A 15815-nucleotide genomic window follows, 5' to 3' on the forward strand; every position below is an offset into this window, starting at 1 on the left:
TTTGCTACAACTTAGCCATTTTGCCAAAATAAAAAAGTGGAGGAAAAATATAATATTAAAAAGAGAACATAAATGTGTGGAAGAAGCTCCTTTTAACCCATCCATGCTATTTGCTTTTATTTGTATAATAATTGCTGCGAAGCAGCCAATTCATATTCTTGACAGCAATTTGACCGTATTGCCATTTAGTATTCATGCTATAATTAACAGTAATGATAATAACCAAAGGTCAAGAACATTGAATGCTGTGCCCCTGTCTCTTATACACATCTAGATGTGTATAAGAGACAGGGGATAGTGTTTGCGGAAATAAATACCATTTTATACACATGCGCAGATCGATTCGCCAGCAGCGAGTCATCGCCAGCAGCAGCGAGCCATTGCCAGCAGAGAGATGTCACTGCAGCAAAACACTATTGTACCAACGCTGTTCTAATAATATATAGACAATGGGTCGTGCTCATATTATTTGTTATATTTTTATATTATTCATTATTTTCACTTGACTCGCATAAATAATTTTGTTCGAAGAACATTTTATGCAGTTGTACTTCGCAGCATTTCACTTGCAATTTGCAATTTCTAGTTGTACAAATATATACCAGATTGTTGTGACTTTTTAGTGAATTTTCTAGGACAGGTCTTATCTAGCAGCTTTCTGTGTTGTCAATGCAATTGATAACTTGCTGTAACTAGGTCTTATTTAAAGTAGCATGGCATATTTCATAGATTTTTCATTTTTATCTTTAGATCATGACCCATCCCATCATTCCTTGACCAGATTTACTCTACCGGATTCACACTTACAAGGTCAACTGCCAGACGCCAACAAAGTGTCAGCTACCCCCCTGGGGCTGTAGACACAATAAACACAATTGACTATTGGAGGGGTAAAGAGAAAGCCTAGGAATTCTTGTCTCTCTGCACACATTCAATTATCAAATGTCCACTTCAAAATGCATTAAAAAAAATTCCTGAAATAAATTTAAGCAAACATTCATGCTTAACCATAAATTACATACGTTGTCAAAATAATACAGTCTCATATCTAATACGGCTGAATGTATTGATTATTAACGATCGTGCTGTTGATAAAAATCATGGTTGACAATAGAGGAGCAAGTGTTGATATTTCGAGAGCAGGTGCTACTATAGACAATAAAGAAATTAATTTTCGCCGAGTCCCACAGGGATGCATTTCAATGTTCAGGAACAGACTGAATAATCAATAGATCTAAAGACATGAATAAATTAGTCAATTAATATCTGCATAATGAGTTGTGTCAAGAGATGTATTGCCATTTAGTATTCATGCTATAATTAACAGTAATGATAATAACCAAAGGTCAAGAACATTGAATGCTGTGCCCTATTGCTGCATAATTGTTGTATTAAGTGAACGACTACAGCGGCCATTCCAAGGCAAGAAAAATAAATCTATTTCTAGGTTGCAGCTACATTATGAAAAAAAAGAAACATCCAAAAAGGGAAATGCCAATATCAAACACTTTTATTAGACACAAATCATATCTTATGTAATGTACAATCATCATTCATATCAATGTATTAAAATACTTTTATGATTTTATGACATGTTTTTTAATAATGAATGTAAAAATACAAATATTTCATAAATAATTAACTTAAGCCTGTCTCCCACTAGGGTTTTTTCAGCATACTAGATAGAAGAATTTGCCGAGTTGTTAACTTGGCATAAAATTGTAGGATAAGTCTGGAAGCTCGGGGAGAACTCGTACCTACTCGTAGCAGCTCTGAACTCTAATTTTGAACATGTTTAAAATGAATGCTACTAGTTGACTACTCGTAGTAAATTCGAAGAACCCATAGGTAACTCGTAGAGTACTCGGGGTACTCCTACCTAACTCGTACATTACTCAAGATACGCATTGGCGCACCGAGTTGGTTACGATCACCGGGAACATTTGATTGGAACGCTCGTACTTAACTCGTATCTAGTTCAGTAAAAACTTGTTACACTCGTAATAATCCCGTAAAGCTCGTAGTAAACTCTCTGCTTCGCTCGGCATAATTTGTACATAACTCGTAACCAATTCTGTAAGGTCATACCTCACTTGTGGCTAACACGTACAGTTTTAAACTTGGAGAACTCGTGTGACTCCTGGATGAAATCAACCTAGGTGGGAGAGGGACTTAAATATATATTTGACTTGAATCAATAAAAATGTATATTAAAACATACAAGAATCATAAATACATTAATTTGGCAACATTTTCTAACAGCCTGTTTATCTAGCTACCCCTCCCTCTCCCCATCCACTACTGGGCAATAAAGTTCACCTTATCTTGTCAGTTTTCTAAAAATTTTGTTGCTTGCAATTTTGTATTCATCAACATTATTGCTATCATCAACATTCCATGCACAAATAAACTGAATTCACTCATTTGTGAATTTCCCACTAAGTTGAACTTTTACATGTATATAATGTTAAACTTTGTACAGTATGTAATTTAATATGTTTGAAATAGAGCCAACTACTTCTCCTATGTCAATCACCGGAGAACAGTTGGGCAACAGATGGGGACTTTAATGTCGCATCACTGAGTGAGTGATGAGGAGGATGGGAATATTTGCTCTGCTGAACAAGCACATACTCCATTACCAAATGAAACTATAAACATCAATAACTTAATACACAATTATCCGTTAATTTTCAATATCATTTTAGTAGTATATCTGTCATCAGTTTTTTTCTATCAAATATGAGGTATGCCATTACAAAACTAGTGTACTGTCACTATATATTAAACTGAGTAATTTGCATAAGGAGGTGGCAGCATTATATACTTTTGTACAGAGATGACATAATAATACTTAAGTTGATTCCAGTATAACTGACAATTTATTATATAGCTTTGTGGAGAATCTTAGAATATATATTTAAAAGTAGATTTTCATATTTTGGTAACTAATGCTGGTTTCGAGATGGCAGCATACATATGTTATATAATTCCTTTATATTTTTTTAAAAGCAGTAAAATGGTAGTAAAATTGACATAATGGACTTGTTTGTATACAAAATAAGATAATAAAAATAATAAATATAATAATTAATATAAACAAGTATATAATGTATTACATTGGCAGTAAAAGGTATGTAATGACCAATATACAATATTATTATTATAAACACAGGCCTATTCAATATATATTTTGCTGGTATTAAAATAAATATATACTGTATATACTGGTAAAGAACTTGTAGACACAAAGAGGTTTAACCATTTAACATATTAGAATGCACAGTTTGAATATGTGGCATTAACTCGTACTAATAGAGAAAGTTGGTAATTAGGCTATAAAAACATAATGGATTTAAAATAAACTAATATAAATAATGAAAACAAGCGTGACATTTATAAAATATGCTTGAAACTCATAAATAAGGGATTAACATTGTAACAATAATAGGCTGATTATAGCAATAATGGGATTTTGAAACCACAAGAGTAATAATTTTGTCAAAGTACTAATGAGTATTCCTGGACATAAATCAAACGTTAGACTACATGAAATTAGTTAACTTTATGCATGTTGTATGTATGTGGGTGTATGTGGGTGTGTGTGTGTATGTCTGACTTTATGTCTGATATCGACTTAAAAGCTCAATTATTAATGATTCTTTAAAAACATCCTACGCAATTTATTTTATCACTCATAAGGTAGGTGCTCGTTTTTTAAAAAAAATCAGTCTAGGTATCCCACTGAAGGTTTATTAAACCCTTGCTGATAGACAGATGCAAATATAAATTTAGCACTAAGTTTACATGTCGGGATAGTATTTCTGCAGTCTTACTGAATAGGCTGGAAGCCCATGAAAAGGTGGAACACACGCTGCGACAACTGTCAGTCGACGAATCCATCCTCGTTCCGTGTAAACACTTGACGACGTGATGCTGTCTGCTAAATGTTGGTGGCAGCTCATCGAACAGTCGTTGAAAACAATCCATCAAGTGTGCCCCATTGCGTTGGGGTCATTACGTAATTGTGTCGATGGTTGTCAGCCAAAATATTGTGTTTTTTCTTCAGACTGGAAAAAAGCTTTTAAATTTGTTTTTTTTTTCACATGATTACTACCCTTTATAATTACAAAGCTTTGGGACAATAAGACGATTGCTTTGTTTGATTGAAGCTTTGTGTCCTCAAAAGACAAACTGGCAAGGCCGCATTTGTATGTAATACCATAGATAATAAGTGCTGAAGGCAATCCAAAGCAGTTGCTTTCGCAAATCGTGTTTCAGAGATAATGCTGGAATCTGAATATTTCCAAAATCTATTGCACTTAACTATCAACCTTTATATATACATGTGCTACGTTGTTTATTTTTCCCTTTTCAACATTAAAACAACACTTTTTAAAGATTTGGTGATGGTCTCTGGTTGAGAAATCTCGGAGATCAACATTTCTCATGTACTGTTCTTTAAACAGCTCCTGTAACTTCATTAAACAAAATGTCTGATTTCTATTTTATTAAACTTTCATTGTATTGTATAACCCTGTATTATTAATGACTAAAAATTTGTTTTTGTTATTTTTTTTTTTTTTTTTTTTGCAGGGAGTGACAAGTGTGGCTTGTCTTAAATAATAAAAATTAAAAACATAAATAACAATCATTAAAAATAGTAGTAACAACAATGGTGCCAGAATCAGCAGCAACCAACAACAAACACGATAAAACTAAGATAAATCATACGAATTCTATGATTTTTAAATCATGTTTGTCTTATGTGTGGATCATCCGTAACACACAAATTTACTACAGCAATGAAGCTACTAAATGTTAATATGAATGAATGCAATTTTGAATATGGGGAAATAAGATTTTTATGAACATTTAAAACCTCATAAAATGGTATTTTCGAAGATTAGTCCTACATTTGGCTCTGTTTCTATTCAGCTAGATGCAGTATGAAGACCATAAAATGCAGAAAAAATAGGAATTCCGACGATGAAACTGGAGGGGAGGGGGGTAGGGTCGTCTTATACACCTAACACAAAAAAATCGTCCAGAAATCTTCTCAAACTTGGGGGGTTGTTTATACTGGGGTCGCCTTATACGCGAGTCTATACACATTACATTATACAAATGAGTTGGGTTCTGCAGTTAATGACGTAATGGCCCACAAGAGTTGATGGACTCAACACTGATGTTTCGCTGTGACAATGGAACATCTGATCTTAAGCAATAATTCACTCGATTAAGAAGTTCACGCTAAAACAGTTCGAAGGCTTTGCTAAATGATGCTTGAGAAAAATCAATATTTATGACTCACAAGATATGTAAACAATTTCACTTCTTCTCAATCAAGAAACTGGGGAATATTTAGGAAATAAATTATTAAAAGTTAATAAAATAAAGGAATTATAAAATCTATTCCACAAAAACAAATTCCATAATTTTTCCAATTATATTATTCACACATGGGGTTATTGACACACAAAATATAATTTAAATTTGTAGAATTAACATATTAGAAAAAATGCAGACTAAAAATATAATTAAATAATAATTTAAATAATTTACGTAAATGTGGTCAGTAGATATTAACTGCATCAGTTTTGTTTGTTAAAAGAAGTAAATAATAATGATAAGATAGTATAATACATTCTCCAAATATGTATTATACTATCTTATCTGAGAATAATCAGTGGACCTTTCGGTTAGATCGATAACATATAGAATGTTTTAGAAATAAAATCACATTCAAAAAACATTGTTTATATTCAGAGGTAATCCTTGATCAATTTTAATGTGGTTTTTTTTTTTTAATTGTACTTTTTTTTGCAGGCTTTGCAATTCCTTCCTTTTCATTGGAGACAATAAAATTTATCTTGTATCTTGTATACATTTTTGTTTCACTTTTTACAGGAGTACAAACATACGCCAGTGGAAGTTCTTAACAAAGCAAGTACTCTTTTATGAAAATAATAAAATGATGATCTCAAAATGACAAAAATCGTCATCTTATTACCGTTATACTTGCGTATAAGAAAAGACTTAAAAATAGCAAATTACGATTGAAAAACAGGGGGTCATCTTATACTTCTAATTTGCAACACATAAAAGTGTTTGATCTTGAAACTGACATGTTGTTCTTATGTGCAGATCACCTTTAACACGTGTTAATACTGAAATGAATCTGCTAACTGTTGCTATAAATGAAATTTTAAATGCGAGGAAGTAAGATTTTGATAAACATATAAAAAGCATAAAATGTTATTTCTTGAAAGATTAGCCCTGCATTTGGCTTTAGTGTTTAGCTAGGTACATGCTGCAGTATTGAGACCATAAAAGCAGCAAAAAGTATGAATAAACGACTTTGACACACGGGAGTCGTCTTATATGGCCGATATACAAAAAATCATGCAAAACTCTTCTCAAACTCGGGGTTGTTTTATAAAATCATATCGCTTTATACGTGAGAATATATACGGTATGCACTTTTGGGAGGCAGTAGGAATCACTGAAAAGAGTACATATTGTAGTCTCATGAATATTAATGACAAAAATGGATGATTCCCTGAAAGTATTATTAAAATCAATACGTATGATATTATTTGATAATTGGCATTTACACTTACTATTACTATCACATTCTCCATTACTTATGGTGAATATATCCTGATTTGACAGACAGGCGGCCTTTTCTACCTCACATGTGCTATTGTACGTAATCCAATCATTTCCACATACTTTCGCCTGTGGCACCTTATCGCACTCGATATCGCACCGGCAGTAGGGCGACCGATCTTCGTCTAGTCCACATATTCCACTGCTGCATTCAAAGCCTTTACAAGGATCTATAGGAAATAAATATACATTTGTTTTTTTCTCTGTTTTTTGATACATAAATTCACAAATTTAAAAACTGAAATAGCTTTTCAAAAAAACCATGTACTATAAAATAACCATCATATTCCCCTTTTAACTGAAAGGGCTAACAACTAGATAAAATTAAACCTGGTTGCCAATTTCCATGGCCAAAGATTATTTTTAAAATTTACAAAATATTTAATGCATATTTTAATTTTAATACAAAAAAAAAGATTGTTTTCATGGTCCAGCAGTTCAAAAATTATCAAAAGGTAGAAATCGATTCCTGTAAAGACAGGCAATCTGTAGGCACCTAAAATGCATTTATTATAAATATTGAAAAATAACCCCCAAGAATTACACCACATTTATTACTTAATACCTTTTTTATGCCTTATCCCAAAACTTTGTACAAAATCAACGAGTAAAAGGAAAAAAAGAATGCACTAGTACGCTATGTAAACAACTTTAATTACATGCAATTAACATTTTGGATATTAGCATCCAGACATCCAGAGTCAATCACTGTAACAGGCTATGATGTCAAAGGGAATAATTAAGTGATATGATTTTTAGGAACAGTATCATGGTAATAGTGTGGATTTAGTCTAATAGTATACAAATAATGAATGCTTATGAGTGCAATGGGGAAGAATATTTTCATTCGTTGAAAGACTGACTGTTCCATTCAACAAGGCGGAGCCAAGTTGAACGATTGAAAATATTCTGTATATTTTGTACGAACACAAAACATTCATTATTTGTTTTATAACACACATCGGTTTGGCCTAGGTCTCGCTAGCCTGGCATAGGCCTATCCTCCGCGCAAATCATAGACTAGAAATCCGTCAGCGCATTTCAGAAAATAAGAACTGAATACCCCACAGATTTTGCATAAGTTTGTGCCAGTTTTTTTTCAGTTTTTGAGGTACCATCCACACAATTAAAATACTTTACAGCTGTTTTTCAATAAACAAAATCTCCGATACATTGTAACTCACTAAAACAAGTTCAGCAATAAGTGGGTTTGAGAAAGGTTTAGGTGGCGTGACTTCATTTCATGGAGTTACAACCATCCGGAAATAGTCAGTCCTGCGTCTTTTTAACCAAAGATTGTATTAGGTTGAAGTAATTTCGTCCATAGGCAACGTGCAATGGATGATGTGGATAGGAAAAAAATGCAGTGGAACAAAATTTCAACAATGAGCGATGAAATGGTAAAATAACTAATATCACGTGGTACGAAATCAACCAATCAAATGACTGGGATCTATACAGGTGTGTTTTAAAATAGAAGGCAATAAAGTTTATTTATATTATTAACAGAAATAAACAAAATAAGTTCATTGATATAATGGCCGTCACACCTTGACGATTTAGCCAGCGTATGTTGACGTATGAAAAAAATGGTGAATACGCTGGCGTACGCCAAATAATTTATTAGTAAGTTTCGTATAAGTTCAGAGCACGCTCAAGCACGCTGGTATACGTTCTAGTACGACGAATACATCAAAAAGTTTTGTGCATGCACAAAACTTTTCGAGGTATGCCAGCCTGTGGCTCGTACGTTCTACATACGCAGGCCATAAGTTGTAGGTAAGTTAAGCGATCGTTGACACATGTTACTTGTAAGTTACTCAAAAGTCAAAAGGTATTTCTAACCTATGAGTAACGTGCTTCGAACTTACATGTAACTTATAACAAATTTATCTCCAACGTATGTAGACGTATTTGACGAGTTCTAGACGACCACAAAACTTACTGAACATGTTTCTAACTTACGGTTATTATATAAATGGCGTATTGGCAGTGTTTAGGGGATTAGGTATATGAAATGGGGTGATGTCCATAAGGTGATGTTGATACTGCGATGTTTAGTGCGGTTATGATTTGAATCGACGAGCGGCAGCCTTTTTATAGGCTACATCACGTAATAATCGGCGACACGCTGCCGCGCATTGTGCATGGAGTAGACTATCGCTAAACATTCGTTCGTGTAAGTTTTCTATAAGTAATCAGAATGTTCTATATAATTTATTGATACGTTATTTATACGTCCAATACGTTATGAATTCACTATGAATGCACCCAAAATTGAAAAAAAGCATCGATAGTTCAGAGTACGCAACCTTTTTTAGAGAAGTTTTGATACGTTTGGCATATGCTGACTAAATCATCAAGGTGTGACAGGGCCATAAGTTAATTCTTTGGGTGTCAATCACCTAAAGAAATCCATCATGTGAATGAATGCCTATTGTTCAATTATAAGTTTATTAGCCTGTTGAGTCTTATCATTATTATCGCCTGATCTTAACATTTCATATTTACTAATATTCAAAGGTATTATGTTCTTACATTGCAGTAAATTTCTCAATAATCATATTATTGAAACAACACAGCAGCGTATATGTCATCTGCTTTTTGTTTGTGGAAGAAAAAAAAAAACACGTCTAGACACATTATCTACCACAGCTATAAATTAACAAGTTTGTTTGAGTTTGCTCAAGGTGCCACGTTTAAACCTTTCCAAACATTGTACAATTTTATTGCAGGCCTATGCTTGCTGGCAGTGGTCGCAAGAACACAAACGCTGGCCCTGACTGGAAAAAACTGGGAAGCAGTGATCTAAAAATAAATTCCATGTTTAGTTTGTTCATGTTTCATTATACAGTTGATGGGAATGATGTACATTTTGGTGGGAATTTCTATGCCTTGGTAGAACGGTTAATAATAATACTTGAAAGCCAACATGTGAAGTTCCGACTGCTAAACATTTCATAAAAGCAGGTTTAATAGTTTATTTTATTGTATTTTTAACACTTAATTTAAATTAATAAATTGATTAAATTAATTACAATTTTGTTCCCTTTAGATGTTGGTAATGAATAACTATATCAGGCTTGTATCATTTTAAGGAAGGTTTTGTCTTGGTTTGCCTTTTCAGGAAAAAAAAACAATACAATAAATTTTTTGTCCTACCTGACGTGTTATTGCACTGAATGCTCAGTACGTTGCCAAACACTTGCGAAAAATTCTTGCAAGTGATTTGGGTGGGAATCGAAGACTTGGGTGGGAATTCAGATAACTAACCTGGTATCTTAACTACCAGACCAGTACCTTAGTGGATAGTTTCGAATCTGAACCCCCAAGTAGCAGTGGGTCTGCAATGCTATTCCGATGAAAAACAGTATTAAATTTTAATAGTTGCCGGCAATGTCATTTCTATTAAACTTATTGCAAGGTTTTCGAATTAATGCACCAAAACACCTCAAATTCTAATTATAGACACATCACAAATTACAATTAACAATACTAGTATATAATTACAACAATGTCAATGCATAATTTGATCTTACTTCACAACATGCAAAAACAACAGATGTAATTGAATTTTTTTTTTATTGCAAATTTTGGAAATTTAGGAGCTTAAAAAATCAATTCCATATTTGAGTAACAATTTGTATATTTAAAGTTATTAACTTATAATTAAAAATTTCAATTAAAAAAAAAATTCCTGTCAATTACTTGGTATGCATTGCCTGTCATGAGCTTAAGAAATTTAATTCCAACTTGCCTTTCCATCACACTCAGAAAATTCTAAGCAATTTCTGTTGTGCAACTTTTATGTATTTTAATTACTTTTCTATATTAACTAATATGAGTGTATTTAAGGATCCATATCTCATAGCTGTATTTATACCGTTGTGACAATAAAGTTCTATCGTAATTGTAATCGTAAAATTAAATCAATATAAAAACAAGAAACGTTTCTAAATTCAGCAGGAATAAAGCCATATTTTGAATATTACGACATATCATATAATATGTAAATACATGATATTGTTTTAAATTTCATCATTAAATACTTTAGAGTGTAATTTGTTTGCTTCTGTGCCCACCTCGGGTAGAAGCCCACCGCCTTACTTTATGCCCAATTATTAAACGTACCAGCCTTTCTACAGGCAAAATACCCAGGGTAAGATTCTATTTTTTGAAAATATATCAAATATTGCCTTTGATTGAGGCATATAGTGTCAAAAAATTGTCATTTGAGTAAAAAGGGGATTTCTGGATAAAAGCCGACCCCTTCCCTTCACTCAAAAAAAAAATTAAAACAATTGCCAATTCTGTGCTGAAGGGGCTGGGATTAAACTAGATGAACTATGGTATATCTAATTTTGATATACAGTGTATTAATTGGACACTGAAATTTATAGGAGTACAAGAATTAGCTTGAAAAATTTATAGGCATTTAATTAGAACTGAAATTTCCTGTCATACATTTGTGGTTGAATGATTAATTATTTATTATATATAACTGCTTTCAAAAAGTCAAATGGTCTCAAATACCATTAATTGGCATGGGAACAAATGCAGTTACAAAGTTGTTTCTCATGTTCTCTAGGTTCTCATGTTTTCTGTGCAGTCATTTTAACGCTGACTAAAATAATTTACGTGTAAATCAGATCAATATGGTTTTGGCTGTTATTATAGTTTAAAAACGAATGATTATTGAAATCTTAACAAAGTAGATATGGCTTTGAAACACAAAGTTTAGATCTACGCCTAGTGCGATGAATCCTACAAGGATACCACTATATTTTGAGTACGGCACCCCCACAACCGTCGCAACCTTTAGCCCTAACCTAGGTAGGCTAGGTCGTAAATACTTGCAATGCTGCAGTGCATCTTCCGTCAACTGGGAATTTCCACCATTCCATGAACAATTACAATTTGTTTGGGCTTTTGTGACATAAGAAAATTACAGTAACTAAATACAGGTCTTCCTTAAATTAAAGATCACTTTTCTGTGGTTCCAAATTAAAAAATTTTATTTAACTTTATTATAATAATTAGACCAAAGCTGTTAAAGGCACTAGTCTCCAAAGTGGTCTATAATTGGAGTGAGACCCCACCCTTTTCTTACGATGATAAAACATAGAATATAGATCAATGAAAATAGGAAGAAATGAAAAAGTGGAGAATTTAGAAAATTCTTCTCAAGGTTTCATTTTGTTGTTACAGTGACGAATTACAGAAACTAAATTAATTAATTGCAGGTGTTTGAGTTACTACATTTCAGATCTGTATTATGGAAGGCCTTCAATTGATCATCTTTGACAGATACACATAAAATCTTGATTAAATTTCTTGTTAAATCCTTATCCAGCCTAGATTACATTCTTTGAAATCAATAGACTCAAGGGAAATAACGTGACGTAATTGAGCAAGAATTGCTCAATTGGAAAGGCAACGATATTAAGTAACATATTAGACAGGAAACATTACAAAATCCGGGGCTTTTTAAATAGCATAAATATAATCATTTTAAAAAGCACTATATAAAAAAAATATACCAGTAAATGTCATCTGGATCAGCTTTCACCTCTTTTTAATGCGCCAATCAAAATTTGGAAAGAAAACAATTAATATTTCTATATGCCATATAATTCATAAATACTAATTAAGTAATAACAACATTTCGTTTTTGAATTCTACCTGATAAGGGTTGCAGGATTTACTACTTCGGGCAGGGGATTTACTATTGTACTTCAGGTGGGTGCCAAATTTACATGTGCGCAGGGGAAAAAGGTACTATCCAAAATTCATTACCGCATCCTTCCTTACGTAAACTGTATGCAAACTGCGTAATTTTACCCTCAGAGATTCAATGGAATGTTTTGATATTATGAGATATAGTTTTTACAAATACAACATAGTTTTATTTCGGTAAAGCTGTGAGCTTTACTGCCCTCGTTGGATGAGTGGGACTATCTCCCTCCCATCCGCTTTGAATCAGGAGCCAGAAAATAACTAAAAGAAATTGGGCTCCTGGGGCCCTCCGCCGAAAATATTTTGATGACCCCTTAGAAAGAAACCCCTTCATAAAATTTATGATTATGGCACCTCTACTGTAGATGGCCCGAAATGGTACTTTCAGACTTAAATTTTGATATAAAAGTAATGCAGGCCCCCTGGAATCTGCCAACTGCAGTATTTCTTTTTATATTTCATCATGGGGGGGGGGGAGAGGAGGTGTCCGAACCCACTGAACCCCTGGATCCACCACAGCTACAGTAGCTAATGACCCAGCCTCAAATATTCTTTCACAGAATGTAATACTAAATTGCTTAGCTACATTATCACACATTCAGAGTCACATTTCTAATAGAGGTGTCAATTCTAATTAGGTCTGAATTTACTGTCTACCACAACAAAGACGTGTAGTCTATGCAATTGTACAGTAAGATACAAACATACTTGATTCAATACTTAATAGTTAAATGCCAAGGTTTTAATTTTCTCATAGGGTATCAAAATACTACTTTCTATGTGAAGTATTAAAAAATATATATAATTTTATTACAAAAATCCTAGCAATTAGGTAATTTTCACTTTTAATCATGATGTAAAAACTTATTTAATGAATAATTTGACTGTCAAAGGAATAAATGATATTGGATACTATTCTAAAATTCGAATAAAAACTTCAGATCTATAATTGATCAAAAAATTCAAAGATTAAAAATAATAAATGAATTTTCTACACATAGAAGCTTGCCATGGCAAAAACAGCATACTGGTGCTAAATGTTAAACTGAGTAATTAGTGAAGGAATATGGCATATATTGTATACTTTAGTAAAGAGAAGCTGTAATACCTTTACTTATAAATTTGGCTGATTCCATGACCTATGACCTATAATTTTAAAGCTTTTAATGTGGAGAATATTAACATTAAAAGGTAAATTTTCTTGTTTTGGTTACTGATGCTACTTTTAGCATGACAAGCCCCATTTGTTGAAACTACCAACAAATCTGCAATTAATTAGTATAGTTATAAATTGTTGAGAAAAAAATTATTTTCCTAACTGGGATTCGAACCTAATACCTTTGATTATGGTTTGAATACTGAACCCTACCTAATTATTATATATTGCCTTTGATTAATCTTCCATTTTCCCATATTTTCAATGTATCATATGCAATCAATAAAACAAAATCACATTGTAAAATATAAGTAAATGCAATTGTGTCAGTTGTTTCGATTAGTTATAACGTTTAAAGAAAAACAAAACAAAGTTGTAAAAGTTTACCATCTTTAAACTTTAACAAACAGACATGACATGTCAGTAACTTTACTACTATATAAATCACAAATCAAATTGAAAACCAGAATTGAGTTGGTTCATAAAAACACGATGTTGGTATCTGATCTAGTGGTAGAGATTAGTTGTGCTACATTATATATAACACAAAAGCTGAAATTGCTTAAATGAAGAAGAAAATAAGAACAAACTGAGAATGAGAAAAAAACAAGATCAAGCTAGTCATATATATACCGACTGTAAAATCCTTTTGGCTTCTTTTCAAGATAGCATGGACTTTTTTCAAAATAGTAAAGTACATGCACTGAGTATGGTACATACATTGTACATGAATTTCAAAGAAAAAAAATAAACTTAAACATGCTTGGCTTATATAGTAGTTTAGGTGCTTTAATGCCAATTAATTCACTCCATGATGCAGATTGGCGTTACAGTGGCCCTATTTATTGTTTATTTAGTAATTCTCAAAATTTACAGACATACATTTGAAAAGCCCCTCTTTACATTACAAAAGTAGCCTCAAAACCATCTCAAAAAGAAGCCCACCCAAAGTTTGCCAAAAAAAAGAAGACCAGGCCTTCTATTTGGGGTTTACGGTATGTCAGCTAAGACAAAACAAATGTTTTTGTAACATAGACGGACTGATTAGCTGTAATAAAAAAAAAAAATTAATAAGACAATCGAACCAATATTAGAGGAAACAGAAAGAATTCTTTACTTACTGCATACTCCTTGGCGGGCCACCATGATATGTTTCCTCTGCATACAGCCATATCGGTTGAGTTCACATTCGTTCATATAGGTTACGCCATCACTGCCACAGACAATGTTATAATCTGACATATCACATTCCTGAGGACAAACGCACTTGGCGCTAATGCCATCCTGTGACAGCATGCACTCGGATCCAAACTCGCAGTCCTTCCCATTGCAAGGATTCCCAAATTCTGAAAGGCATAGAGAAATACAGGTAACAACAACTGGAAGAACGGCCGCTGCCATTATGATAAATCAACCCAGTATATACTTTTGGGGGAATGAACTTGCACCAGTAAAAAAAAGTACCCAGATAGTACAAAGTCTACATCAGGTTTTGCTTCATAATGTTACTCGCATCGGAATCCACGATCTCTGGACTTTGATATGCAAATACAGACATCTTCTATTGCAATGCACACGGTATCTACTAATGCTCTTTGTTATAGCCTGCTATTACAAGGCAGTGTTTATTAATTTATCAGCATCTCGCTTCTCTTTGTTAATCCTTCAATTAGTGATGGTAGGTTGCAATAATCCATCAATGTTAACTCCTCTCGGCATCCATGCAGCGATCACTGCTAAATACTCGTTAAATTTTGTTTCTCCCTCCGAGAAGTTTGTTTGAAGTGAAGACTGTCAAGTAGTAGTCAAAGTATAGTCAAATAGCAGTCAACAGCATTTTCATTCACAATTGCCATTTACACACACGACGTTATATGATACTCAGTCTATAAAATTCATAGTGTAAAGTCGTTGACATTAACCAATGAGACGACAGCTAATGTAAGTGGGATCAATACACTGTTAATGGACTCCTTGATGGGTGTCTGATCTGGGGAGTTACCTCTGACCCAGGAGGAAGTTACAGCTTACTCAATTGATAATATTGACTGTACTAGTATACAATAATCTTGAGCATACTTATACGTCAAGTTTGGTTTTTAATATTAAATACAGTATAGCTTTCACTGAATTTGATATTAAATATCTATCTAGCCAAGTTACTCAATTGAAAATATATATTTTGTAAAGGGATATTTCTCAAACAACACTATATATATATACATATATATATATATGTATATATATATAT

The 15815-nt window shown here is 32.9% G+C and overlaps 1 protein-coding gene across 1 annotated transcript in view; it reads right to left on the minus strand.

Moving 5' to 3' along the window:
* The window catches only part of LOC117114159 (agrin-like), a 77715-nt gene that overhangs the window by 45071 nt on the left and 16829 nt on the right, over positions 1–15815 (minus strand). Inside the window, exons 4-5 of the mRNA XM_033257728.1 lie at positions 14686–14910; positions 6624–6842 (exon numbers count right to left, since the gene is read on the minus strand). Coding sequence (XP_033113619.1) covers positions 6624–6842; positions 14686–14910 — 444 coding nt within the window. The remainder of the gene's footprint in view (positions 1–6623; positions 6843–14685; positions 14911–15815) is intronic.

The sequence above is a fragment of the Anneissia japonica genome, unplaced genomic scaffold (genome assembly GCF_011630105.1).
Source record: "Anneissia japonica isolate Jap-2015-1 unplaced genomic scaffold, ASM1163010v1 scaffold287840_len1291095_cov163, whole genome shotgun sequence".
Taxonomy (NCBI): Eukaryota; Metazoa; Echinodermata; class Crinoidea; order Comatulida; family Comatulidae; genus Anneissia; species Anneissia japonica.